The 27,467-nt window shown below is 41.7% G+C and overlaps 1 protein-coding gene across 1 annotated transcript in view; it reads right to left on the bottom strand.

Annotated features, from left to right (window-relative positions):
* The window catches only part of LOC111152678 (ATP/GTP binding protein like 1), a 438,273-nt gene that overhangs the window by 210,363 nt on the left and 200,443 nt on the right, over positions 1-27,467 (bottom strand). Inside the window, exon 17 of the mRNA XM_022511237.1 lies at positions 9,032-9,212. Coding sequence (XP_022366945.1) covers positions 9,032-9,212 — 181 coding nt within the window. The remainder of the gene's footprint in view (positions 1-9,031; positions 9,213-27,467) is intronic.

The following is a 27,467-nucleotide window of genomic DNA, read 5'->3' as shown; positions in this document are numbered from 1 at the left end:
GGCTAGATCCCAGGACCCCGGGGGTCATGATCTGAGCTGAAGACAGTTAATCACTGAACCATGCAGGTGCCCCTCCAGGAGAATATCTTAGCATCCAAAATGGACTGAGACCTCCCTGTTTCTAGTGAAGTCAGGAAGTAAACGGCAAAAATTATAGTTCCTCAGACCAAATAATCCCCTCCAGATCAAAATAACATTTTCCCCTGTTTTCAAATATAAGGAAAGTAAAGCAAAGAGAAAGAGATTAAATGCCCTTTGCCCATCTCTCCCCAGAGATCCTTTACACAGAGACACACAAACCTGCTAGAACCAGACCCACACTGATATTTCCATCCCAATTGCCAACCGTGTCCAGAACATTTTAATTTTCCTAAACACAAATAGAGCCAAAATAGCCAACCACTGATAATTCTGCTCTGTTACAAGCAGCACAAACTGGCAAAACGGTCTAAATTTGAAAAGTACATGACTGCAAGTTTTCGTTCCTCTGTCAGCTCCCAGGAAGGGCCGTGGGGCTCCACAGTAAGACAGTGGATGACTAGCACAGGCTAAGCTTTACTTGCTCAGAAATATGATCTCTGGCTAGCAAACATTCCACAGGGAGATTCCACGGCAGAAACTTCACATTCCCCTGGCCTAGCTGGAGGGAGAATTTGGAGCTGAAACTCTGGAATCAGAGTTTTAAGGAGAGTAATACGCTCACATCCCCTCCTGGCATGTCATCATGACCACCAGCATCACTTGGACAGACCACGGGGACTCCGTCACTCAGCTTCCCAGACGCCACACAGCATGGAGAACTTTGTCCTGACACCCTCTTTAGCTTGTGGCCATCCAAGCCCTCAGAGAAGGGGACACACGTGCTGAGGAAGAGAGACAGTCAGACCTACTGGGAGGGTGCCCATGGGACAGCTAGTGTCCGTCTGCCTTTACTGGTCCCCCCTGCTTTTCTCCACCCTTACTTCTCTCCTGGACCAAGGATCCCTGCTCTACTGCCCTCGCTTTGCAGGAAACACTGCAGAACTCAGCCACAGGCACATGGAAAAATCAATGTTTTGGAAGCCAAATATGAACAGTGAGTCCATAAAGGAATGAGTCACTCCCCCCTAAGGGTATAAACCCTCCCAGATTTATTAAATCCTAGGCTTTTGGAGACTGCCTGGACAATCAACCAGGCTCCCCAATGTGTGCTCAGTTGTTGTTCAAGACACTGAATGATGAAAAGAGAAGAAGAGAAGACCAAGTAATTTTGGCGCCCACAGCTTCAACAGGAACCACCCCTCAAAGGGGTAGGATACAAATCCCCCCTTGAAATCTAGCCTATAATAAAACATTATGGGCAGTACACCAGTACTTCAGTACTAATATCTAACTAAATATATATCCAACAGTTCATTTCTCACAGAAGTGGCTCAAAACTTTTTAGAGCCCTTGCTCTGGTCTACAATGAGCTATGTGAAGTCCACACTTTAAACCACTTTAGCAAGGTGAGGTGCACCCCAGGTTAGATTTAACAAACATCTCTGAGGCACTTACTACCTCCCAGACTCTATGCTAAAAACACTCAAGAGGTAAATTGCCCAGATGACTGCCTGGAACCGTGGTCGTGAGCGGAGCTCACAGCCAAGTGGGAAGAACACAAACTTTGCAACCAGGCCAACCTGAATTTAATCCCGGACTCTGAAACATCAGATACATTGTTGACCTTGTGTATGTCATCTCATCTTTTGCCTCAGTGTTCTTCTCTTCACCTGCAAAGTGGGAGTAATTTTTTTCATAAGTATAAAAATTAAAATCATATTTTAATCTTATCAGATTGGCCCCCCCCCAAATTAAAAGGATTGATACAATGCAGTATTGACAAGGGTATGGGGACCAGGCACTTTCACCCATTGGTGGTAGGAATCTGTATCTACACATTCTTCTAAATAATCTGGTAATACTGTCTCAGATATAAAATATGCATAGCATCAACTCAACAGACTTCTTTGAGAATTTATCTTAAGAAAACAGCCAGAGGAATTCACCAAGAGAATAACAAGAATATTCCCGTCTCCTGTTTATAATGGAGAATTGTTTAAATTAATTATGTCAATACTATGACGTGGCCATTTTAAAAACTAATAATGCTATTTGTATTCTTTGCCACAGGAAGATGTTGTTCGTTTATAAACTCTACTAGAAAATATATGATCTTACTTAAGACAGATAGAAATATATTTAAAGAAATAGCTGACATTCCCGGAGTTGTCAGCTTACAAAAAAATGGCTAATGAATGTTCTCCAACTTGACAATAGCATTTACGTCTGGACAGCCTGATTCGGGAAGGGCCTCCATGTTACCAAACCCTAGAAGCGCTATGTAATTACCATAGATTATAATGTGAACAATGTTCCTTGGAGTCATGCAATGCAGCAGCCCTGAGTTTGGGTGCTTTTTAATTTCTTCCCTCAGCTTCTTCTCTAGGCTGGAATTTTCTACAGTAATGATGCCTTTTTTTTCCCCCCATTGGAAACCATAAATGAAACCATTTTATTTTTTAAAAACAAAGAAGTCACATGTAGACAGTAATCAGCCCGAGGCTAGGGCATGTCGGGAGCTCAGCTAATGGGTGCTTTGTGCTCGCTTCTCACCAACCACCTCTGAGCTCTCTGGCCTGTCACAGGGTAGCTAAAACTGCAAATTACACTGCTCAGACTCCCTTGCCAGTCGGCCGCCTGGTAGGTTCTGCCAACAGCAGGCAACTTGAGGGAGGGAAAAAGGCAGAGGAAGAAAGCAAAGGATACCATTTCTGCTTTCCAGTTCCAGTTAATGAGACCAGAGCAGCAGTGGGCATCTGGTTCAAGCCCTGCCTCTTAGGCTATGAGACACCCTCACAAGTGACAGCAGGGGGCAGATACGTCCCCTTGGCATTCAGATACAGGTCACTCCACACTCTTCCACCCTCTCATCTGTGTCCCCTGGGCCACTGAGGCCCTGGCCAGGTCAGACCCCTTTCTCAGCGTTCGAAATACCAAACTCTACATAGCGTCCCCCTGGCCCCTGGGTTCCGGTCCCTCCATCACTTCCCCCTCCTTCCCTCACCCTGGTAGGTGGGACCTGCCTCTGTAATTATCAGTCTCTTGGCTTCTTTGGCATCCCTTTTTGAACTTTTAGACATCTGCCACCAGTGTGAACCAAATCTCATCTTTAGAAACATCTACCCTCTTGCTGTATCGTGGATCATTTTTATAATTTAAAAAATAAAGCTATCTTTTTTGATGTCCTAATTTTTCTGAGCATAACTCTGAAAACATAACTATTATATTTCTTCTTCACTATCCCCTTAGGAATTTCTTCTCTAAGCATGATGGCCACTTATCCCCACCCCCAGTCTTGGGCATAGGTACTTTCTTTCAGTCTCCATGGTGCAGCTGAAACAAGACGGAAAGGCTGATTAACACTTTACTAAATCATGGAACAGAAGAGGACTACTCCCAGGAAATTTGGAACTGATTATTGGTGTAGCTGTTTTCATTCTCAAGTAGCCACTTCAGGGACTGATTGCTTCTTCCAGCTTCCTCCAAATGGTACATGCCGTCTTTCCTCTATGACCTCTGGTTGAGACCAGAGTTTCTCCAATTGCAAGCCCAGGGGAATTATCTATTTTTCTTAAAGACCCATTTTTCAGGCATCTTTTCTTGCTCCAGGACCTGCTTCTTTTGGGGATGCTTGACAACAGGGAAAAGCAAGGCAGTCAATGATGATACTGCTCCCTCTGACAGGGACGTTCACAGACACACTAGCGCAATGTAGCACAGCACAAAGAGCAAGGCTGCCTTGATACACCGTGATCTGAAGACCCGGCACACAAACCTCGAGGCCACTCGTGTGATCACCTGCAGATTGGGAGGTAACCCAAGCAATATCCCATGTGGGATTTCTCACCAGTCTGTTATCAGGGAGCTCAGAGCATATCTTCCATTCTTACTTGTGCAAATTGAAAAAGATAATAATAATAAAATTACGTACTTCCTATGGCCCATTTGTTTTTTCAAATGTAACTGCTCCATGAGATCCAAAGTCTGAGAAGCAACCACTGCTCTATGCTATTATATTGAAAAGGTGAAATACATTAAAAAGTGAGAGTTGAGGTCATATCAGAGGGAAGCCCTAAGCATATCAGAACAGGAGGGAATGGACATGGCCCTGCCCAAGCTGAAGTCCCCCCAAGAAGGATAATCATCAGCTCTTTGGGATCCTGAAGACTCAGCTGAATTAAAATATACTACGGAGTGGGCAGGGGAATGCAAGTTCCATGACAAAAAAAAAAAAAAAAAAAAAAAAACCCTCAAAATTAGCTGGGTGTTGCCTATAGCCAAAAACTGGCAGCAACAGGAAAGGGCATATTCTCCAATGGAGAAGGCTGGCAGGACAAGGCAGCATCAAGGCCAAAGCCAAGCTGGAAATTCAGATCCCATGAAGGAAAACTGAGAATGAACCGATTCATTCATCCCAGGCCCAAATTACAGAGCTGTGTGTTGGTTTGTCCCAGGCACGCTGGATAAGAAGGTCCAAGCCTACAAGACTAATTTCAGAGATCACCTGATGGTGGCCGTGAGCAGCGCTGAAGCTCTATTTGCATCTCCAGCCAAGGGTGGGAAGGGCTGGTAGACCAAAATGCACATGGGCTTTGGAGCTAGACAGAGTGGGTTCAAATCCCAGCTCTGTCACAAGCCAGCCACATAACCTTGGGCACAGGTGTGTTTATGTGCATGTAGTTCAATTATCCAGACAATTTCTCATGCCATTTCTGCTTCAAACTAACTTTCTAATCTGGGTAACTCATTTTTACCTCTCTGATTTCAGTTTCCTTAACATTTGAAGGACCGGGACTAACTGATACACATGAACCCTCCTAGCTAGAACATTTTTTTTTAATTCTAATGCCCTTAAATCCTTACAGAAAAGTGGTATAGCACAGACAGAAGTTCTGGTCTGCCTCTGTAACACGAGCTTTTTAAACTGGACCCAAGATTTCACCCCTGTGTCCTCAAGATTTTGTATCTAGGTATTAGATAGAAGACCTGCATTTTGGGGCCATAGGTACAATTACATAAGAAAATCTATGTAAAAACAAACTAACAAACAGGTTCTTTCTTGGCCCATAAAAGGTGCTGAATGTTTTTTTGTTTTTTTGGTTTTTTTTTAGATAAAGTCTGTGAGTTCTCTTATTGTAGTAAAATAAAGCCTTTACAACCCACAGTGGAGTAAAGGAATATTGGCACTAACTTTAAATGGTCCCAGATAGTTTAAATTGTCAAGATTTTTTATCTGATTTTTACAGTTTCATTTGTTTCCCCTAGAGCATTCAGCTACTACTTCTTAATACCTTGGTGTGTTTACTCAGAGTATGCCCTCTGCTCTTTATTGTTGCTTCGCTCCACGATGGCCTTGGAAGAAGAAAATCAAGTTTGTAGAGTCGTATGTATCCTAAGAATCAATATACCCCGATTCTCCTGTGAATAAAACGTTGGGCGTGTGTTGACTTCATAAAAATTATTTTGTCACTACATTCTACCCAACAACAGAAGTCCAAAAACTGGAAACCATGCTAGATCTCTTCAACCCCTTCCCTTACATGCCATGCCAACCTTTCGCATGTTCTGCAATCACCTGCCTTCTCCCCACTTCACACCCTGAACAAGCCACCATTGTCACTTCCACCCTGACCCAGTTTGTTGACCCCTTGGTTTTTATCCCAGGCAGCAAAGAATGACAAGAGTCAATGATCCTCCTGGATTCCTTAGAACTCAGCCCAATTCCATATAAACGACCAGGCCAGCAAGATGGTAGATTGTTTCTTTGGGAACCCATCTTTATAGTTTGTTTTCCTGTTATAGACATGTGTTGCTAAGAGATCTTGGCTTGGCAAGACCCACTAAATTTTTGCTAGAAAATCCTGGCTTTGTTTCTCTGACCACTATTATCAAAACCTCTCAGCCATCCTCAGAGGCTCTATTACCATCACCACAAAAGGAAACTATTCTACTTTTACACATTCTTGCAAACCCCACGGGGGCCCGTGAAGTTTTTTGAAAGAAGAGTACAGTCTAGTAAGTTAAGTACCATGCTTGGGTTTAGGCTCTCCAGTCCTTATCCAAAGTTTGCTTCTCTGCCATTCAGACCACACACAAGGCAGTTCAGTTACCTTTAAGAGATCTAGTAGTAAAAATGCATCCGAAGAAAATCAGCGAACTGATCTTCATCAGAAACAATATCACATAAGCAACATTTAGGTAAACTACATTAAACTCAGAGTGGACTTCCCGTGGGGAAGTTAAGGCATGTAAAAGGGGGATTCGATTTTCTCTGTGGGGCACCCCAAGGTAAGACCACATAAAATGTTTGAAGTTCACAGGGCAAAGATCAGAGCACAGAGAAAAACAAATCCATCCAGTTACGTACAACGGAATGGTCATGCCCTGAAATGGAATGTCAGTCAGAGAGAAAGTTCAAGTACAAGTTAGATGAGCCACACGTCTGGTAGACTCTAAGAAGGGTTCATGAGCTGAGACTTTTAAGGCTTTAACTGTGAGCTGCTGTGCATCCATTGTAGTCTCGTGTCTTTTGAAATTGGTGTGCTGTGACCTGTGGATTTCTGATCAGTACAATAACACTATGGTTTCCAAGTCCCTTTCAGCCAAAATTGTTTGAGTGATCCAAATAATCTATGACGTGCCTTGAGCTCCATGATGAAAGATGCAATATTAAAAAAAAAGGGTAATTTTAGTCATAATAAATAATGGTAATGATGATGAATGGCAGTGTCATGGAGAAGGAGCTGGCCTGCCATTAGGGAGTCCAAAACAACCAGCTATGAGCTGAAAATGACTGTGTCCAGGCCAGGAGGATGCTCCGTGACTGAGACCACATTAACCTTTCAACCAAAGACCCAGACGAAGCCCCTGATATCTAGGTGTGACCAGTTGTAATGGAAAAAACTACAATATTTATCCTTGAGCCTGAATTTGCCATGGGCTTAAGAGACATTTTCCCAGACAGGTCAATAGGGAGCATGTTCCCTTACTCTTCCAACAGAAGAGAATACTGAGTCAATCGGGGGAAGAGCCAGATTACACACAGGAGTTATGACTCTAAACCTAGTACGCTTTCCATTCTCTACCAGTCCCCGGACAATTCAATGGAAAGAGAGACTTCAGAAAACAGCCAACTTGGATGAGAACATGCTGAAACGGGATCCTGTCCCTCAAGATGGTTGCAGAGCTGTTTTTCATCCATTTAGGCTGACAGAGCTTGCTAGTGAAATCCTGGGCACCTCAAGCAGGCAGGAGTCACTCGTTAATGTCCTAGACCTGATCTCCAGAGCCAACAGCACATGGCGGGGGCCCACCGAGTTCCACTGGACCAGGAGGGGAGGGAACACCGCTCTAGAGCCTTGTCCAACTGGACGTCTCAGAGGGCTAATATGCTGCCAGAGGCTTAATTAATGCTCCTGACTGAGGGGCCTGGCCTCCTACTCCTCCCATGTGCTTGAAGACCAACCAGTGGCCACTGGCAAAGACAAAGTACCCTACTCTCTGCCCATCAAGAACCTCTACCAAAAACGAGGAGACTTGCTAGAACACACGAATCCTTTACTTCTTTGCCTTTTTTATTCTTTTGCTGTATATACTGAAATTTTATTTTTAAAGTCTATAGCTTTGACTTGCTTGCATGTTGGCATAGTTTAGCATATTTTATCATTTGGAATGTACCCGGCTCCTCTTTTTCTATTTTATCATGATACTTTACATTTCTAATTTTTTTAACTGATCAGGATTCTTTTTTGTGCTTATCCTTTGAAGCTATTCTCAGCTGTTTGACGTGTATTTCGTTTTTTTCCTTAAAGAAATTAATTACTATTTTATCTTTCTTAAAAGGGTCTCTTGTTCAGTTGAAGCCATTTTAAATTTTATCTCTGAAATTTTTGTTTTCTTTTTTATATTTTTTAGCAGTTCTCATTTTATCTCGTTTCACCTTTTGCTATTGCCCTCGTTTCTTCATCTTCTAAACTTGTGCTTTGCTTCTTTAATACTGACATTTTAAATTGTAAATTCTTTCCCATGAATAGCCTCTGAAATTATTTTTCTTTCATTTTTTAATGCATCTTACATTCTATTTTGATACCACGTCTATTCCCCTAGTGAGAAGACTCCTCGAGGACCACAGGAAGAGGCTCGAGTCTCTTTCCACAGGGTTTGAGAATCTGTGAAAGTTAATCCTACCAGCTCCATCCACCAGCCACGTCACCTCGGGGACCTGCTCTGGTTCTGCGCTTCGGCTCACAGCTTCTAGAAATGCTGACTTCTTCCAACAGACCTCCTCAGACACTGGACTTCCTCGTTCCCTTCCTGTGTTCTGAAGGCGTGTGGGAACGCAGTTGGGAGAAGCACCACCCCCCGCTTCCACCTCTCCCTCAACCAGCCCTGACCCTCCAACCATTCCATGCCAGCCATCCCATTTGGATACGATGACACCCTTCTTAGCACTGTATCCAGAACCCAATAAAATACAACTCAGAATAAAGAAGCCCCTGCAGTAAATATTAGTAAGGAAATAAAAGCGCTGGTCTTAACTGTAAAGAAATCAGAATTTGAGCTCTGACTTTGTCACTAACCCACCATATGACCTGGGCAAATCACTTGATTACCATGGACACTGATATTCTCCTCTAAAAAAAGGAAAAGACTATTACACCAGATTATTTCTAAGGACCCCTCTGGAGTTAAATGGCCTATGAATTTATGCCCTTGAATTCAAAGCAAAACAAAACAAAACAAAACAAAACAAAGCAATACAAAAACAAAAACCTGACATGACCTCAGGGTGTTTGGAGAGCACGTTGTTATTTGTACCCATTAACAGAAGCCTGAAAGAATTTATTCCTGCCACAGTACCAAGGTCTTTTCAGCCACACCCACTGAGCGACACAATGCATTCCAATGGTGACATAAATGAGGTCCCAGGTGAGCTGAGCACCCGACATACTTGCCATTGATGACACCGTCTGGATTGAGCATGGGAATGATCTTGAAAATGAAGTTTTCCCTTAGGAGTCTAGCCACAGGGTCACTGCTGACCAGGAACTCCAGGGCCCCCTTCATCACCCAGCTGGCGTTGCTCTCTCCCGGGTGCACTCGGGCAGTGATCACCTGGTATGGACGCTGCCCTGCGGAGAGAGAAACGGGAGAAACTTAAACCTAAGTCCACTTTCCATTTCCAACAAGATCATCTCCCAGGGGCCAGAATGACTCCTGCCCGGCATGAAGTCCAAAATAGGCTGACCGGTTCCCATACATATCTGATCTACACTGATCCATTTTCCATTTGCCTCTATAGTCTGCAAGACTCAAGAAAGTATAGAGTGAAAGCTCAAGACTTTATCAAAAGCATAAGTACTTAGCGGCATGAAAAGAAGCCAAGAAGCCGATTTTATCAAGACTACCAAAGGAACAATTAACTCTCCAGAATCCAATAGCATGATGCTGTATGTCACAGATCTGAAATTGAATCTTATCTTCATACTTAGCAGCTGTAAGATCTTAAGTGAGTAATTTGATTTCTGCAAGGTTAGTATCTCATCTGTAAAATGGGGACAATGATATTGATCTTGTGTGGGTGTTATAGAAACAAAAAGATGTCAATAAGGCACTCGGCAAATTGCTTGGCATTCACTACAGGTTAGTTTCTCCCATCTCAATTATGAGGTCTGTGGGTAAGATGGCCCTTCTCATTCCCCAGTAGAAATGGGATTCAAGGGCAGAACTTGTGCTGGGAACTTTATGTCTGTAGGACACTGAACTCAAACACTGAAAAAGATTTGACAACAGTGAAGCACCTGGCATCTCAATCATGCAAAAATAATCGGGAAAACACTCTTTGCCCAATCACAGCGAGCATACCAATCTGAAGAGGCCTTATGGAGACAGCATAGACAAAAAGCCCAAAGATGGGCTTGTCTTTCTTTCTTGTTGATAGAAAACATCTGGACCATTGTAATGTTGAGATGTATTCTAAGACCACATCCTGGCTCAGGTGAAAAGTGTGTTTTGATTGATTAATAGTGTCTGTCCTCCATACACTTGGGGAAGGAGGGGGGAAGATGTGGCATCATACCAGAAGTTAACCACATCTGCTCTAACTCCTTGTCTGATATTTTGTGTGTGTGTGTGTGTGTGTGTGTGTGTGTGTGTGTGTGTTTTCTGACTCTCTTTTCCTTTTGTATCCTCTCACCCAATTTCTTACGGCTCCTAAACCCACCTGAGGGACAAGAACTAAGCATTTGCCAAATATAAATACCCCAGCCATCAAGCAGCCTAAAAGTTAAACTAGTCATTTCTTGGGGCACCTGGGTGGCTCAGTGGGTTACAACCTCTGCCTTTGGCTCAGGTCATGATCCCAGAGTCCTGGGATCAAGCCCTGAATAGGGCTCTCTGCTTGGCAGGGAACCTGCTTCCCCCCCCCCCCACCTCTCTCTCTGCCTGTCTCTCTGCCTACTTGTGATCTCTGTCAAATAAATAAATAAAATCTTTAAAATAAGTAAATAAATAAAATAAACTAGTCATTTCTTTCCACTCACTCAAATCACCGTGAGCTAAATATGTCTTTTCTTCCTTAAACAGTAGCTTTTTTGAGGAAATAAACTGTGTCTCTAATTCTGTGCAAAAAAAAAAAAAAAAAAAAAAAAAAAATTGAACAACCTTCAATAACAGAGCTAAAGAACAGGTAATAGTGAATTACTATTATCATCCATTTAGGCAAAAAAAAAAACACTATCTGTCGACAACCTCAGATCTCAGTTTGAGGAGCAGAGATGGGTACATTTTTACTGACTATGGTGGGAGCAGGTCACGTCAGCCCCTTATAGATCATTTATATATTGGAGACAATATTTGGTTGTTTTTCCCTAAGCAGGTGTCTTGAGCATATTCCAGGAACTACAGAAGCCTTGGGATATAAAAGCTGAATAAATTATAGTCCTTGTTCTGTAAGAGGCCATAGCCTTTGCCAACAGTGACAATCACACAAGGAAATCACCACAAGTGAGCCAACGGAAGTGTATACAAAGTACCAAAGTCTGACTTACATAAGATCAGGTTTGAAGTCATCCTGATAACATTGTTACTTTGGGTTTTTGGTGGTTTTAAGATGTTACTTATTTATGTAAGAGAGAGCACAAGCCGGGGAAGAGATAGAGGGACAAGGAGACTCCTCATTCAGCAGAGAGCCTGGCGAGGCTTGATCCCAGGACCCTGAGATCATGACCTGACCCACATTCAGATGCTTAACTGACTGAGCCACCCAAGTGCTCCTAATAATGTTACTTTGAACGGCATGCAGTCTCGTGTGCTTTCTGGATTTGGGAGGAAAAAGTGAGAGCCTTCATGAGAATATTTGATATGCATGTCCCAGCAAGGAAGAGAGTTGAGAGCCACTAGTTTAAGTAGAGAGTCCAGGAGCACCTAGGTGGCTCAGTTGGTTAAGTGTCCAACTCTTGGTTTCAATTCAGGTCATGATCTCAGGACATGAGATCAAGCCGAGATGGTCTCGGCACAGAGTCTACCTGAGATCCTCTCTCTTCCTCAGCCCCTCCCCCAACTCACAGGTGTGTGCTCGCTCGCTCTCTTTGTCTCTCTCAAATAAATAGGTAAATAAAATCTTTAAAAGAAAATAAAAAGAAGGTTGGGTGCCTGGGTGGCTCAGTGGGTCAAAGCCTCTGCCTTCGGCTCAGGTCATGATCTCAGGGTCCTGGGATCGAGCCCCACAGAGGGCTCTCCGCTCAGCAGGAAGCCTGCTTCCTCCTCTCTGTCCACTTGCAATCTCTTTCTGTCAAATAAATAAATAAAATCTTAAAAAAAGAAGAAGAAGAAGAAGAAGGAGAGAGTCCATGATGGTTTTTCAGCAGGAGAAAGACATGTGAAAGGCTACGTTTCATAAAATCATTTTGACATTATTGCAGGTCATGTATTTGCTGAATCAGAGACAGTATGGCCTATTGAGTAAAGAACAACTTTTGGAGCCATAATTCCAGAGGTCACATTCCAGCCCCACCATTTTCTACAGAACGAGTCACGGAAGTTTCTGATGAAATCGAGTATTAGATTGGTCATCCTGCAGGTAAGTCTAATGATTTGCTAACTGAAGCTTACTAAATAAGAATATTGAGGAGGAAGAGAGATATACAGTTAGCTAGCTGAGCAGAGCAGAACCTAACTGAAGGCCAACGTGCCCCCTCCATCATTTGCTCACAATCACATCTCACTCTCTCCAAAGCAAGTCGTATTGGCACTCCGATAAAAAGCTTGTTGAGAAAGAGGCTTGATGAATTCGTACCCAATCAGCAGACTATTTTCAGTTCTATAATTCCATACCACTCTCTTTGTGGTCTTTGAACCAAGTTCATTTACAGCATATGGAACAACAATGGTAAGTACTCCCAGCCCAGCAAGAAGAAATAAAAAATAGCTTAAGCTCTTGTAAATTTCCAATACCAACTGAACACCCTCATTGTCTGGGCCACTTGGCTCCCACTGCCTGTTACCCAGTACAATTCAATGCATCAGTCCATAAAGTGAATGCAGCCCTTGCAAAGAGATGCCCACAGTGTGCCTTTCCTTCCAAGAATCAGGTTGATAACGTGCTGTATTGTAATATACCACAAGACCTAGCAGACTGCTCTGAGCATCATAATGAAGCAAATGGGGAAAACTGTGGGTTCTCATGAAGACATAAGCAGCATGTTAGCCATTTCCAGTTGATTTTCCTCTCTTTCTTCTGTGATTTAAGACAATTTTACAGTTGTACTGGTGAGTTAAACTTATGAGACCATTCAGTTGCGGCCGCAAATGGTGTTCTAGAGAAGAGACAACAGCTGCAAATAGTATGCGACACACATACATGTGTTTTTTTCTTGTTATTGACAATTTTGGTTTTAAAAACTCATTTCTGCTTAGGGTAGGGCAAAGAGGATCAGGTATCTGCATTTTTTTTTTCTCTGCAATTTATAAAATCTATTCCGGAGGTCACCAAAATCTATGGGGGAGTCATGGTTTGGCAATATGCTAATTCTTAAAGCTCAGTATTGAATTTATGTCAGTGGTAATAACATCTGTAAAAAGAGGTTAGAAACAAGGAGGGAATTATATAATGCCTAAGAGATGGCAGGCTCACGGCCAGTGAAAAACTGAGTCAGAATTGAAGACATATGTGATGATACACGTGTGTACCCAACTCCATAAACATCCATCCAGTTTTTCCTTTTTTCTTTCAACAATATATATTAAATTCCTACTGGCACTCTGGAAGATTGTGGAGGTTGGAAGGAAATAGCGGTTTCTGCCCTCAGGGAACTAATAATAGTCTGGTGGGAAAGACAGGAACACAGATAATTATGATCCAGTGGGATCAGGAACATTTGTCAAGACATTTTCAAAGCATCGTGGAATGCTCATTACAACATTATTTATAAAGAAGTGAGCAACTGGAAATGACTTAAATGTGCACCCGTAAAAACTAGCTAAGGGAAGGATTCATAAACAGAGTGCGAGGCAAGTGTTAAAATGGCACCTGGATATTTCTGTTGACACTGGAAGATATCTGTGACACTATGATGAGTGACAAAATACAGGCAAGAGAGCTACATCATAGTGGATCCCATTTTTATGTAGCTGTCACATTCTCTTAAAGGTATCTATCTATACATAGGACACATTATGGGTGGAGGTCATTTAAGTAATTTTTATGTCCTCTATATCCCTATCTAGAATGTTCTCCTCTTCAGAAAATAATAAGCAAATGTCAATTTTCCCAAAGGCAAAATATTTTCAAATAGTAAACCGCAGAAGAGAAAGAGGAAAGAAATGGATTTTCACAGAAGAGGTAACATTGGATCTGGTTTGTCCAGATTGAGTGGGCGTTTTCCAGATGAAGTAAAGAAAGGAAGAAGGTGACAGAAAAAGGCTAAGTAGATGCATTTGCAAAATAACAACGTCATAGAACACCTAATGCCTGAAGAAGAGCAAAGTGATTTGATGTGGCTGTAGTCCTAAGCTATACGGAAGGTAAAATGGGAGTAAAGCCACGAAGTGGTTTGCACCTGTGTCTGCAGACCTTTGGAACCAATGCTAAGGAGACTGAAAACAATCTTACAAGTTGTGAAGGCCCCACGGAAAATCTTCATGCAGGGGTATGACCAAACAGCAAGTCTCACTGGAGCTAAAGACTCAGACATTGGGGGTAAGTGGTGGGAGAAATGGCCAAAAGAGGAGACTGATTTTCAAAGTTAAGGAAGACTACCTTTGCCTTCATTTTGGGAGAGTGGATAAAAACATCTTGATTGGGGTGCCTGTGTGACTAGGTCAGTTAGGTGTTGGACTTTGGCTCAGGTCATGATCTCAGTGTCCTGGAATGGAGCCCTGAGTGGGTCCATGCTTGGAGGCAGGGGGAGTCCTGCTTCTCTCTCTTTCCCTCTGCCTCTGCCCCTCCCCATGCTCATGCTCACTTGTACTCTCTCTCTCTCTCTCAAATAAATAAGTAAAATCTTTAAGAAAAATTTATTTAAGGCCAAGGGAGTAAGGAAGGAGCAAGGAAACAGATATGGGAAAAACTGTCAATGAAAGAAGATTCTGAAAAAAGAAAATCTGAAAAAAGGTGTGGGGAAAAATTTTTATACATTATAGAATATACTAATGTTTCCCACCAAAGGTGGCCTACTATGTACATTTTCTGCACCATGTGTTCCATCTCTTTTTAAATTAGCGTTATTTATAGTGTAATTTATATTCAATAAATTTCACCAATTTTAATTTTACAATTCAGTGAATTTTGACAAATGGATCCAGTGCTGTAAAACCACTACGATCATAATATAGAGCATTATCACCATCACAAAAATCCCCCTCATTCTGTTTTGCTGACAACTCCCTCCCCATCCCTAGCCTACAGCAACCAGTGATCTGCTTTTCGTCTCAATAGCGTTGTCTTCTCTGGAATTTCATAAGAATTGATTCATACAGCGTATAAGCTTCCTGTCTGGCTTCTTTCACTTAGCATAATGTTTGTGAGAATCATCCACGTTGTTGTATGAAAGTATCAATAATCTGTTCCTTTTGGTCACTGACTCATATTCCCGTGTGCCACAAAGCAATAGATATGCCACCACTGGTTTATCAGCTCAATATAATCAATCAAACATTGGTTTAATATTTGAGTTATTTCCAGTTTAAGGCTATTATGAACAAAGCTGTTATAATTTGCATACACATCTTTCTTTGGAGTGAATTCCTGACTATAGAATTTGTGCATCTTACAGTAAGGAAAATAGGAGAGTAGGTTATTACAAGGGGCTGCCAAACTGTTTCGCAAAGAACGCAGACCATTCTGCATGCCCGCCAGCTATGTCTGAGAGTTCCAGTTGATCCTCAGGTCGATCAACCCTGAACACTGTCAGGCTTTTTAATTTAGCCATTCTCATGGGGAGACAGTAGCGTCTAACTGTTTTTTCAATTTGCATTTCCCTGATGACTAATGATGTTAGAACTTTGTGTAGTTTTTGGTCACTTCCATACCTTCTTAAGTTAAGTACCTGTTCAGATCTTTTGCCCATTTTAAAATCAGGTTGTCTTATTATTGAGTGGGACAGGTTCTTGAGATCTTCTAAATGTAATCCTCTGGCAGATATATGTTCACTCAATACTTCTCCAAGTCTTTGGCTTACCTTTTTGTTTTCTAGATTATGTATTTTGAGGCAAAAAGTTTCTTATTTGATAAAGCCAATGTATGCACTCTTTTTCTTTTGTAATTTGGATATTTTGTGTTTCACGAAGGAATCTTTGCCAAATGCAACGTGACAATAATTTTCTTCTGCAAGAGTTAGTCTAAGTTTAACATTCAGATCAATTTACATAAGGTGTTTCAAGTTAATTTTGGATTACGATATGATGTAAAGGTTGAGATTCACATTTTCCCTCCCATAAGATCCTTTAGCATTTCCTACATATTCAAGCTTATCTTCTGCAAAAAACAACAGTTTCATTTTTCCTCTCCAAACCTTAAAGGCATTTTTTTTTCAACTGGGTGGTGTTATCAACCTGACATTCCTGAAATATAATCAATTTGATTATATTATCCTTTAATGTGATTCTGGCTTGGTTATTTCCTTAGAATTTTTGTATCTATGTCCCATGAGAGAGATGACCTGTAAGGACTTTCTTTTCTTGTAATGTCCTTGTCAGGCTTAGTTATCAAGCTTATGATGAGTTGGAAAGCATTGCCTCTTTTTCTTTTCTGTGTAAGATTTTTAAAGATTGGAAATACTACTTCTTTAAATTTTATGGTAAAATTTCTTAGGGAAGTCAGCTAAGCCTAGAATTTTCTTTCTCAGAAGAGTTTAATAACGACCCAATTTGTATAATCACAAATCCAACTTATTTTATTTTGTTTTTAAAGATTTATTTACTTATTTTAGAGAGACAGAGCTCACACATGAAGGGAGGGGTGGAAGGAGAGAAACAGACTCCTAGTCTGCTTAGAGCCAGACTCGAGGCTCAATCTCAGGACCCTGAACTCACAACCTGAGCCAAAATCAAGAATCAGATGCCCAACTGACTGAGCCACCCAGACCTCCAAATTATTTTATTTTATTTTATTTATTTGACAGAGATCACAAGTAGGCAGAGAGGCAGGCAGAGAAAGAGAGACAGGGAGGAAGCAGGCTCCCCGCTGAACAGAGAGCCCGATGCGGGGCTCAATCCCAGGACCCCAGGATCATGACCTGAGCCAAAGGCAGAGGCTTTAACCCACTGAGCCACCCAGACGCCCCCTCCAAATTATTTTAAAACATATTCAAATTGTGTAATAAAAATCCAACTGTTCAGATTTTCTATTTCTTCTTATGCCCATTTGGTAATTATACTTTTCTGTAATTTTGCATGGAAAACTGTATTTTCAAATTTGTCAACATAAAGTTGTTTTTTAAATACTTCTTCTTATATATAAGAATCTCTAGTGATGGTCTCTTATCTTTATTTCTGATACAGAGGGGGTTTTTTTCCTTAATCATTCTCATGAAGGGCATAACATTTTAGTTTTTTCCCAAAAACTATTTTACAATCAATCATTTTCTCTTTCATTAATTTTGCCCTCTAATTTTTATTTATTCTTCCTTCCACTTTCTTTGACTTTCATATTTTTGTTCATTTATAAAGAACTTGAAATGATACCTAGATCATTAGCTCAGCATATGATAAGGTTTTATAAATATCTTTATGTTTAAAAGAATGTTGAGTGCCATGTTCCATATACCCCAATTATATCAACTTTGTTAGTAGTATTAGTTCCTATTTCCTTTATTCTTGCTTGATACTATGTCTCCTAATTCTATGAGGTCCTGAAACAGGTATGTAACAAGTCTCCAAAGATACTTCAGATTATCCATTTTTCCTTGGAATGTTGTTAATTATTTTTTTCAAAGATTTATCTATTTATTTGACAGGCAGAGATCACAAGCAGTCAGAGAGGCAGCCAGAGTTGGGGGGGGTGGGGAGCAGGCTCCCCGCTGAGCAGAGACCCCGATGTGGGGCTCCATCCCAGGACCCTGGGATCATGACCTGAGCCGAAGGCAGAAGCTTTGACCCATTAAGCCAATCAGGTGCCCCAAATGTTGTTAATTATTTTAAAGCTATGCTATTAACTGAACCTAGATTTAGAGTTGCTTTGTTGCCTAACTGGATTATTTTCATTGTTATAAGGTGTCCTTCTCTTTCTGTTAAAACATTTTGCCTTAGCTTCGTATTTGTCAAAGTATTCATACAGACTAGACTTCTTCTGGCTAGTATGTACAATGTTCATCTTTTCTCATCCCTTTACCTTCAGACTTTCTGTAATTTTTCATTAGGTGTTTATTTCTTGGAAGTACGGTATAGTTGGATATTTGTATTTTATTCACTGTAACATTATTTTATTTTTAAGTGGAGTATTTACTCTTTTTACACTTGATGAAATGAATGATATATGTGGGTTTAACACTATCATTTTATTATTTCTTCTCCATTCACCTTAACTATTGTATTATCTATTTTCTGTCCTATCTTGTCTTCAGTTGGATTAACTGCATAGTTTTTTCACATTGGTCCTTTTTTCTTCACTATTAGTGTGGTACTTATATGTCTTTTATTCTTTAATTAGTTACCTTAGAGATTATAATAGGCATCTTTGCTTTATCACAATACAATATAATCTACTTTATTTTAATTTCCATTATAAGTCTTAGGAGTCACAAAACATTTACATGGTGTTAATTTCAATCAAATGATATATTTGCCCTTTTTAATTACTCTTCACTCTTTCTGACATCGAGGTTTCATTCTTCTTCTGCTTGAAAAATCATCTGTTAGTGTTGCTTCTAAGAAGTTTGGGTCTGCTGGAATTGAGTATTCTCCCTTTTTGTGGTTTCTTCCCTTGCCTGAAAACGAATCTACCTCGTCTTCAGTTCTGAAAAGTATTTTTGCTGAGTGTAGGAATGTGACACTCCAGATGCTGAACTCTGTTTTCTATTGCTTTCCATGTTCCTTCCACCAACATCCTGCAGTCCTGCAAGTACTGAGAAGTTTGTCTCCTCGTTTTGCAGAAGTAGGAATGCCTGTTTTTGTTTCCTGCTACATACACTCTCTTTATATGGTTTCCAAAAGAAAGGAGAATGTTTTCATTGGAATTTTCAGGTTCTTGAACTGTGTTATATTCTTTTTTTGGGGGGGTGGGCACATTTCGGTTGATCGTGCTGAAACTAGCAGATGGCCTATCCTAACCTCTGCAAGTAATGAAACATTTCCTTCTCGCCAAAGGTTGTATCACTTATTCCTCATACATTTCTAATTTCTTTGAATTTCTTCAACAATATGAACCAGAAGAACCCTTTCATTCCGTTCGATGTTACCATAACTGCTGGCTCTCTGACAGATTAATACACAATTGGGGCTTTTTAAAAGTGTGAGATTATAGGGAAACACACAGATGGCATTGCTATAGAACCCTGCAGTTGGAAAGTTACTTTCCCCTCCATTATTTCTTCGGTCCTCACAGTAAATCTGGGAAGCAAAGACAGGTATTATTCTCTTCTTGTTTATAAAGCCAAGAAGGAGAGAAAGCCCAAAAAAAAAAAAAAAAAAAAAAACAACCACAACAACAAACAAACCTGGGGTGCTTTGAATCAAGATCCAATGTTCTTTTCATTTGACCATGTATTATTCCATGTGTGTACTCCAGAGGAAGGCTGAAATGAATCCTATTGAGACAATGCGTGATGATACACTGAGGGCCAATCAAGTATCATGCAAATTATGAACCCGGCAACCAGCTTCTGGCTCGGAGTGATTAAATGGATTTGGGAAAATTAAACCCTTTTGAAATCACAGTTCCTGACCTATAAAGCAAGGCTTTCTCAGGTCTTCGCAGCTCTGAATTCAGTGATTATCAATGGCAACTGAAATATGGTAGATAAAAATAAAACGTTTTAGCCAAGGGTTTCAATCCCCTTTGGTTCTATTATGTTCTCCTGTATCATGTTAATAGAGCTCCTAACAAGAAACAAAATTACATGAAGCTTCATCTCTTTTCTCACTTTTTCCAATATTCAGATGCAAGCGCTGGTAAGTGGTGAAGTGGTCAGAAGTCAGACGGCAGCACAACAAAAGAGGGAAGGTAATCACTGCTAACAATCCGCTTCAGAACGGCCAAGTTGGGCTGGATCTCTCTTGCTGCCCCCAAGCACGGGGCACGATCCTTCCCAGAGGAGCGGGGTCTGCCTGCTCATGAGGCCTCCTGTACAAACTCTTCAGCTGCGGTCTTCCGGCCCACAGGCCATCAGACCAGACTGCAGTTTCCTCCAGTGGCAAGAAGTGGCCTCAGATCTTGCCCCTTCTCTTGCCTTCAAAGCCTGAGGTGTGACCTTCATACCCCCAAATGCCTGACACAGAGCCCTAAAAACTCTGGCTTCTGTTTGGATATTTCTTCATTATCACCAAGGAGACGTGGGGCGCATGCACTGACCGGGGTCGGGGAGTGTGCCCCATGGAGGAGTCTCAGGGAAGTAAAGGAAGCCATGGACTATAGGCTCTTCACACTGATGAGCTACAGAAACTGACCGGAAGGTCGCCATCTTGCCATTGGCAGCCCGTGAATCTTTTCCTGGACTTTCTTAAACTTCTTCACAAATTCTAAGAACGACATACAGCAGAGCTGGGAAGTGTTAAGGACAAGGAGTCCCCCCCTCATGCCGGGACCTCTGAGGCCTCACCCTCTCTCATTCCTCCTCCCTCCATCATCCGTCCCTCTCGCTTCTTCACCACAAACAGGCCACCTCCGCCTTAGCAACCGCTCTAGCCCCACAGAAGCCCCAGTGATCTACATACACAGAAAACCCAAATCTGACAGCATCACCTCCCATATAATGAACGGTGCTAGAGTTTACACTCCTCCCAGAGCACTCACTGAAAGCCCCCAGCCGCTGGCCTCAGCCGGACTGTCTGGTCTTGCTTCCCGTCACTCCTGAATCAAACAGTCCTCCCTCTGCTGTGTGCTGTTTCCTGAACCAGCATGTCTTGTCCCACCCACGGCCCTGCATTGCTGCCCGAGCTCTTCCCTCTAGCTCCTGAGCCTCGTTTCTCTGTTCCTAAAGCTGTGTACATTGGGGCTTTCCAGAAGACATTTGCTGACTAGATGGGAGTAATTCAACTATAATTATCTCCTATAATTAACCCTTCTGTGCCCAACTGTGCCACAACATATTAATTCACTGGGTTCCCCCCCAAATTCATTCCTTCATTCATTCAACAGGATTTATTGAGCTCTTAAGAGTGCCTCAGGAGGCACTGTAATGGGGACTGGCACCGCACCAGGGAGAGTCGAAGTCCTAGCTGTCAGCAGCTTGCCTTCCTGTGGGGAAGGCAAACAATAACGGCATGTTGAGTTCTATGGAAAAAATAAAGAAACAGCAGAGGGGAAGCAACAGAGGATCCAGAAGAGGGGCAGAGTCATCATTTTAGAAAGGATGATCCAGAGAAGGCTCTCTGAGGGGCTGACACCCAAGAACGGTCCCCCCAGAAGGAGGAAACTCAGCCGGTTCCCAACACAGCCTTAAGCAGGGCTGGAACAGAGAATGCGAAGTGGAAGAGAACCCCACAATGCGTGTCTTACAGAGAAAGGCTGTGCTTGTACGGGAAATCATGGAGGCTTCGAGAGGGCAGTACCGGGATCCAATCTGTATTTTTGCTCCCCTGAAGACACCTGCCCACACCACAGTCAAAATGACATCTGTGAAGAACAGATAGGGAGGCCAGCTGGGTTCCTCACATGTAACAATTACACGCTGTTCTGCGTTTCACACACCAAAACGATGCTGTAAGAGCCCAGATCACTGTAAATGACTAGCCCTCAGTAGGGGTCACCATCTGCTTCTTTCACTTCCTGCGACTACTATGAAAGTTTCCACCCATCAAGTAATAGGCAGGATGATGCACCCATTCTTTTATTCAACATTTATTGAGTATCTTTTGTTTCTCAAACACTGGGGATGCCAAGGGGTTCTAGACCAAGTACCTCTCTTCAAGGAACTACCACCTATCCCAAAGGGAAGTAATTATTTATTGGGAGTGAAAGACTTCTGGCCTTTTGGAAACTTCTCTCCACTAGGGCAGTGTTTCTCCAACTGGATTGTGCACGTAAATCCTCAAGAAATCTTCCTAAAAAGAAAATTCTGTTTCAATGACTATGGAGGGGGGCCTGAGATCCTGCATTTCTACCAAGCTCCTGGGAGGGTGCCAACATGGTTGGTCCAAAGATCACACTCAGAGCAGCAAAGCTCTCCCCATCCAACAGAAACATAATGCAAGCCACAGAAACATTGTGCAAAATTCTGTGTTTTCTAGTAGCTACAATTTTCTAAAATACAAAAAAATATGAAGGGGCACCTGGGTGGCTCAGTCAGTTAAGCCTCTGCCTTCGGCTCAGTTCATGATCCTGGGTCCTGGGATCGAGCCCCGCATCGGGCTCCCTGCTCAGCGGGGAGCCTGCTTCTACCTCTCCCACTCCCCCTGTTTGTGCTCCTTCTCCCTCTACCCATCTCAAGTAAGTAAATAAAATCTTTTTAAAAATACTAAATTAATTTTCATAAATTGTATTTAACCCAACAGATCAAAAATATTACCATTTCAGGAGGAGGAGTCAAGATGGCAGAGAAGTAGCAGGCTGAGACTACTTCAGGTAGCGGAGATCAGCTAGATAGCTTATCTAAAGATTGCAAACACCTACAAATCCAATGGGAGATCAAAGAGAAGAAGAACAGCAACTCTAAAAACAGAAAATCAACCACTTTCTGAAAGGTAGGACGGGCGGAGAAGTGAATCCAAAGCGACGGGAAGATAGACCGCGGGGGGAGGGGCCGGCTCCCGGCAAGCGGCGGAGCAACGGAGCACAAAATCGGGACTTTTAAAAGTCTGTTCCGCTGAGGGACATCGCTCCAGAGGCTTAACCGAGGTGAAGCCCACGCAGGGTCAGCGTGGCCTCAGGTCCCGCAGGGTCACAGAAGGATCAGGGCTGTCTGAGTGTCGCAGAGCTTACAGGTATTAGAACAGGGAAGCCGGCTACAGAGACAGAGCCGAGGAGTGAGCTCTAAGCTCGGGGTTGCCTTGAACCGGTCGCAGGCTCGGTCAGCTCAGAGCACGGCCGGAGGCAGGGTGACGGGAGTAAATCGGCGCTGTTCTCTGAGGGCGCACTGAGGAGTGGGGCCCCGGGCTCTCGGCTCCTCCGGGCCGGAGACCGGGAGGCCGCCGTCTTCATTCCCGCCCTCCGGACTCTACGGAAAGCGCTCAGGGAACAAAAGCTCCCGAAAGCAAACCCGAGCGGATTACTCAGCCCGGGCCCTGGTAAGGGCGGTGCAACTCCACCTGGGGCAAAGACACTTGAGAATCACTACAACAGGCCCCTCCCCCAGAAGATCAACAAGAAGCCCAGCCAGGACCAAGTTCACCTACCAAGGACAGCAGTTTCAATACCAAGGAGAGCAGCGGAATTCCAAAGGAGGAGAAAGCAAAGCATGGAACTCATGGCTTTCTCCCCATGATTCTTTAGCCTTGCAGTTAATTTAATTTTTTTTCTTTTTCAATTTATTTTTCTTGTTCTGCTAAATTTTTTTAACTTTTACCCTATCCTTTTTAAACGTTTTTTAACTAGTTTATCTAATATATATATATATTTTTTTTTCTTTTTATATTTTTTCTTTATTGGTTTTCTTTTTTTGTTTCTTTTTTTTTTTTCTTTCTGAACCTCTTTTTATCCCCTTTCTCCCCCCCTCATGATTTGGGATCTCTTCTGATTTGGCTAAAGCATATTTTCCTGGGGTTGTTGCCACCCTTTTAGTATTTTACTTGCTCCTTCATATACTCTTATCTGGACAAAATGACAAGGCGGAAAAATTCACCACAAAAAAAAGAACAAGAGGCAGTACCAAAGGCTAGGGACCTAATCAATACAGACATTGGTAATATGTCAGATCTAGAGTTCAGAATGACGATTCTCAAGGTTCTAGCCGGGCTCGAAAAAGGCATGGAAGATATTAGAGAAACCCTCTCGGGAGATATAAAAGCCTTTTCTGGAGAAATAAAAGAACTAAAATCTAGCCAAGTTGAAATCAAAAAAGCTATTAATGAGGTGCAATAAAAAATGGAGGCTCTCACTGCTAGGATAAATGAGGCAGAAGAAAGAATTAGCGATATAGAAGAGCAAATGACAGAGAATAAAGAGGCTGAGCAAAAGAGGGACAAACAGCTACTGGACCACGAGGGGAGAATTCGAGAGATAAGTGACACCATAAGACGAAACAACATTAGAATAATTGGGATTCCAGAAGAAGAGGAAACAGAGAGGGGAGCAGAAGGTATATTGGAGAGAATTATTGGAGAGAATTTCCCCAATATGGCAAAGGGAACAAGCATCAAAATCCAGGAGGTTCAGAGAACCCCCCTCAAAATCAATAAGAATAGGTCCACACCCCGTCACCTAATAGTAAAATTTACAAGTCTTAGTAACAAAGAGAAGATCCTGAAAGCAGCCCGGGAAAAGAAGTCTGTAACGTACAATGGTAAAAATATTAGATTGGCAGCAGACTTATCCACAGAGACCTGGCAGGCCAGAAAGAGCTGGCATGATATATTCAGAGTACTAAACGAGAAAAACATGCAGCCAAGAATACTATATCCAGCTAGGCTATCATTGAAAATAGAAGGAGAGATTAAAAGCTTCCAGGACAAACAAAAACTGAAAGAATTTGCAAATACAAAACCAGCTCTACAGGAAATATTGAAAGGGGTCCTCTAAGCAAAGAGAGACCCTAAAAGTAGTAGATCAGAAAGGAACAGAGACAATATACAATAACAGTCACCTTACAGGCAATACAATGGCACTAAATTCATATCTCTCAATAGTTACCCTGAATGTTAATGGGCTAAATGCCCCAATCAAAAGACACAGGGTATCAGAATGGATTAAAAAAACAAAACCCATCTATATGTTGCCTACAAGAAACTCATCTTAAACCCGAAGACACCTCCAGATTTAAAGTGAGGGGGTGGAAAAGAATTTACCATGCTAATGGACATCAGAAGAAAGCAGGAGTGGCAATCCTTATATCAGATCAATTAGATTTTAAGCCAAAGACTATAATAAGAGATGAGGAAGGACACTATATCATACTCAAAGGATCTGTCCAACAAGAAGATCTAACAATTTTAAATATCTATGCCCCTAACGTGGGAGCAGCCAACTATATAAACCAATTAATAACAAAATCAAAGAAACACATCGACAATAATACAATACAATACAATAATCGTAGGGGACTTTAACACTCCCCTCACTGAAATGGACAGATCATCCAAGCAAAAGATCAACAAGGAAATCAAGGCCTTAAATGACACACTGGACCAGATGGACATCACAGATATATTCAGAACATTTCATCCCAAAGCAACAGAATACACATTCTTCTCTAGTGCACATGGAACATTCTCCAGAATAGATCATATTCTCGGTCCTAAATCAGGTCTCAACCGTTATCAAAAGATTGGAATCATTCCCTGCATATTTTCAGACCACAATGCTCTGAAGCTAGAACTCAATCACAAGAGGAAATTTGGAAAGAACCCAAATACATGGAGACTAAACAGCATCCTTCTAAAGAATGAATGGGTCAACCAGGAAATTAAAGAAGAATTGAAAAAATTCATGGAAACAAATGATAATGAAAACACAACGGTTCAAAATCTGTGGGACACAACAAAGGCAGTCCTGAGAGGAAAATATATAGTGGTACAAGCCTTTCTCAAGAAACAAGAAAGGTCTCAGGTATACAACCTAACCCTACACCTAAAAGAGCTAGAGAAAGAACAAGAAAGAAACCCTAAACCCAGCAGGAGAAGAGAAATCATAAAGATCAGAGCAGAAATCAATGAAATAGAAACCAAAAAAACAATAGAACAAATCAACGAAACGAGGAGCTGGTTCTTTGAAAGAATTAATAAGATCGATAAACCCCTGGCCAGACTTATCAAAAAGAAAAGAGAAAGGACCCAAATAAATAAAATCATGAATGAAAGAGGAGAGATCACAACGAACACCAAAGAAATACAGACAATTATAAGAACATACTATGAGCAACTCTACGCCAACAAATTTGACAATCTGGAAGAAATGGATGCATTCCTAGAGACATATAAACTACCACAACTGAACCAGGAAGAAATAGAAAGCCTGAAGAGACCCATAAGCAGTAAGGAGATTGAAACAGTCATCAAAAATCTCCAAACAAACAAAAGCCCAGGGCCAGATGGCTTCCTGGGGGAATTCTACCAAACATTTAAAGAAGAACTAATTCCTATTCTCCTGAAACTGTTCCAAAAAATAGAAATGGAAGGAAAACTTCCAAACTCATTTTATGAGGCCAGCATCACCTTGATCCCAAAACCAGACAAGGATCCCATCAAAAAAGAGAACTATAGACCAATATCCTTGATGAACACAGATGCAAAAATTCTCGCCAAAATACTAGCCAATAGGATTCAACAGTACATTAAAAGGATTATTCACCACGACCAAGCGGGATTTATTCCAGGGCTACAAGGTTGGTTCGACATCCGCAAATCAATCAATGTGATACAACACATTAATAAAAGAAAGAACAAGAACCATATGATACTCTCCATAGATGCTGAAAAAGCATTTGACAAAGTACAGCATCCCTTCCTGATCAAAACTCTTCAAAGTGCAGGGATAGAGGGCACATACCTCAATATTATCAAAGCCATCTATGAAAAACCCACCGCAAATATCATTCTCAATAGAGAAAAACTGAGACCTTTTCCGCTCAGGTCAGGAACACAGCAGGGATGTCCGTTATCACCACTGCTATTCAACATAGTACTAGAAGTCCTAGCCTCAGCAATCAGACAACAAAAGGAAATTAAAGGCATCCAAATCGGCAAAGAAGAAGTCAAACTATCACTCTTCGCAGATGACATGATACTATATGTGGAAAACCCAAAAGACTCCTCTCCAAAACTGCTAGAACTTGTACAGGAATTCAGTAAAGTGTCAGGATATAAAATCAATGCACAGAAATCAGTTGCATTTCTCTACACCAACAACAAGACAGAAGAAAGAGAAATTAAGGAGTCAATCCCATTTACAATTGCACCCAAAACTATAAGATACCTAGGAATAAACCTAACCAAAGAGACTAAGAATCTATACACAGAAAACTATAAAGTACTCATGAAAGAAATTGAGGAAGACACAAAGAAATGGAAAAATGTTCCATGCTCCTGGATTGGAAGAATAAATATTGTGAAAATGTCTATGCTACCTAAAGCAATCTACACATTTAATGCAATTCCTATCAAAGTACCATCCATTTTTTTCAAAGAAATGGAACAAATAATCCTAAAATTTATATGGAACCAGAAAAGACCTCGAATAGCCAAAGCAATATTGAAAAAGAAAGCCAAAGTTGGTGGCATCACAATTCCGGACTTCAAGCTCTATTACAAAGCTGTCATCATCAAGACAGCATGGTACTGGCACAAAAACAGACACATAGATCAATGGAACAGAATAGAGAGCCCAGAAATAGACCCTCAACTCTATGGTCAACTCATCTTCGACAAAGCAGGAAAGAATATCCAATGGAAAAAAGACAGCCTCTTCAACAAATGGTGTTGGGAAAATTGGACAGCCACATGCAGAAAAATGAAATTGGATCATTCCCTTACACCACACACAAAAATAGACTCAAAATGGATGAAGTATCTCAATGTGAGAAAGGAATCCATAAAAATCCTTGAGGAGAACACAGGCAGCAACCTCTTCGACCTCAGCCGCA

This window comes from Enhydra lutris, unplaced genomic scaffold (assembly GCF_002288905.1).
Source record: "Enhydra lutris kenyoni isolate GAN:26980312 unplaced genomic scaffold, ASM228890v2 scaffoldscaffold29, whole genome shotgun sequence".
In the NCBI taxonomy this organism is placed as follows: domain Eukaryota; kingdom Metazoa; phylum Chordata; class Mammalia; order Carnivora; family Mustelidae; genus Enhydra; species Enhydra lutris.
The sequence above is the reverse complement of the archived record's forward strand: the minus strand, read 5'-3'. Positions and strand labels throughout refer to the sequence as shown.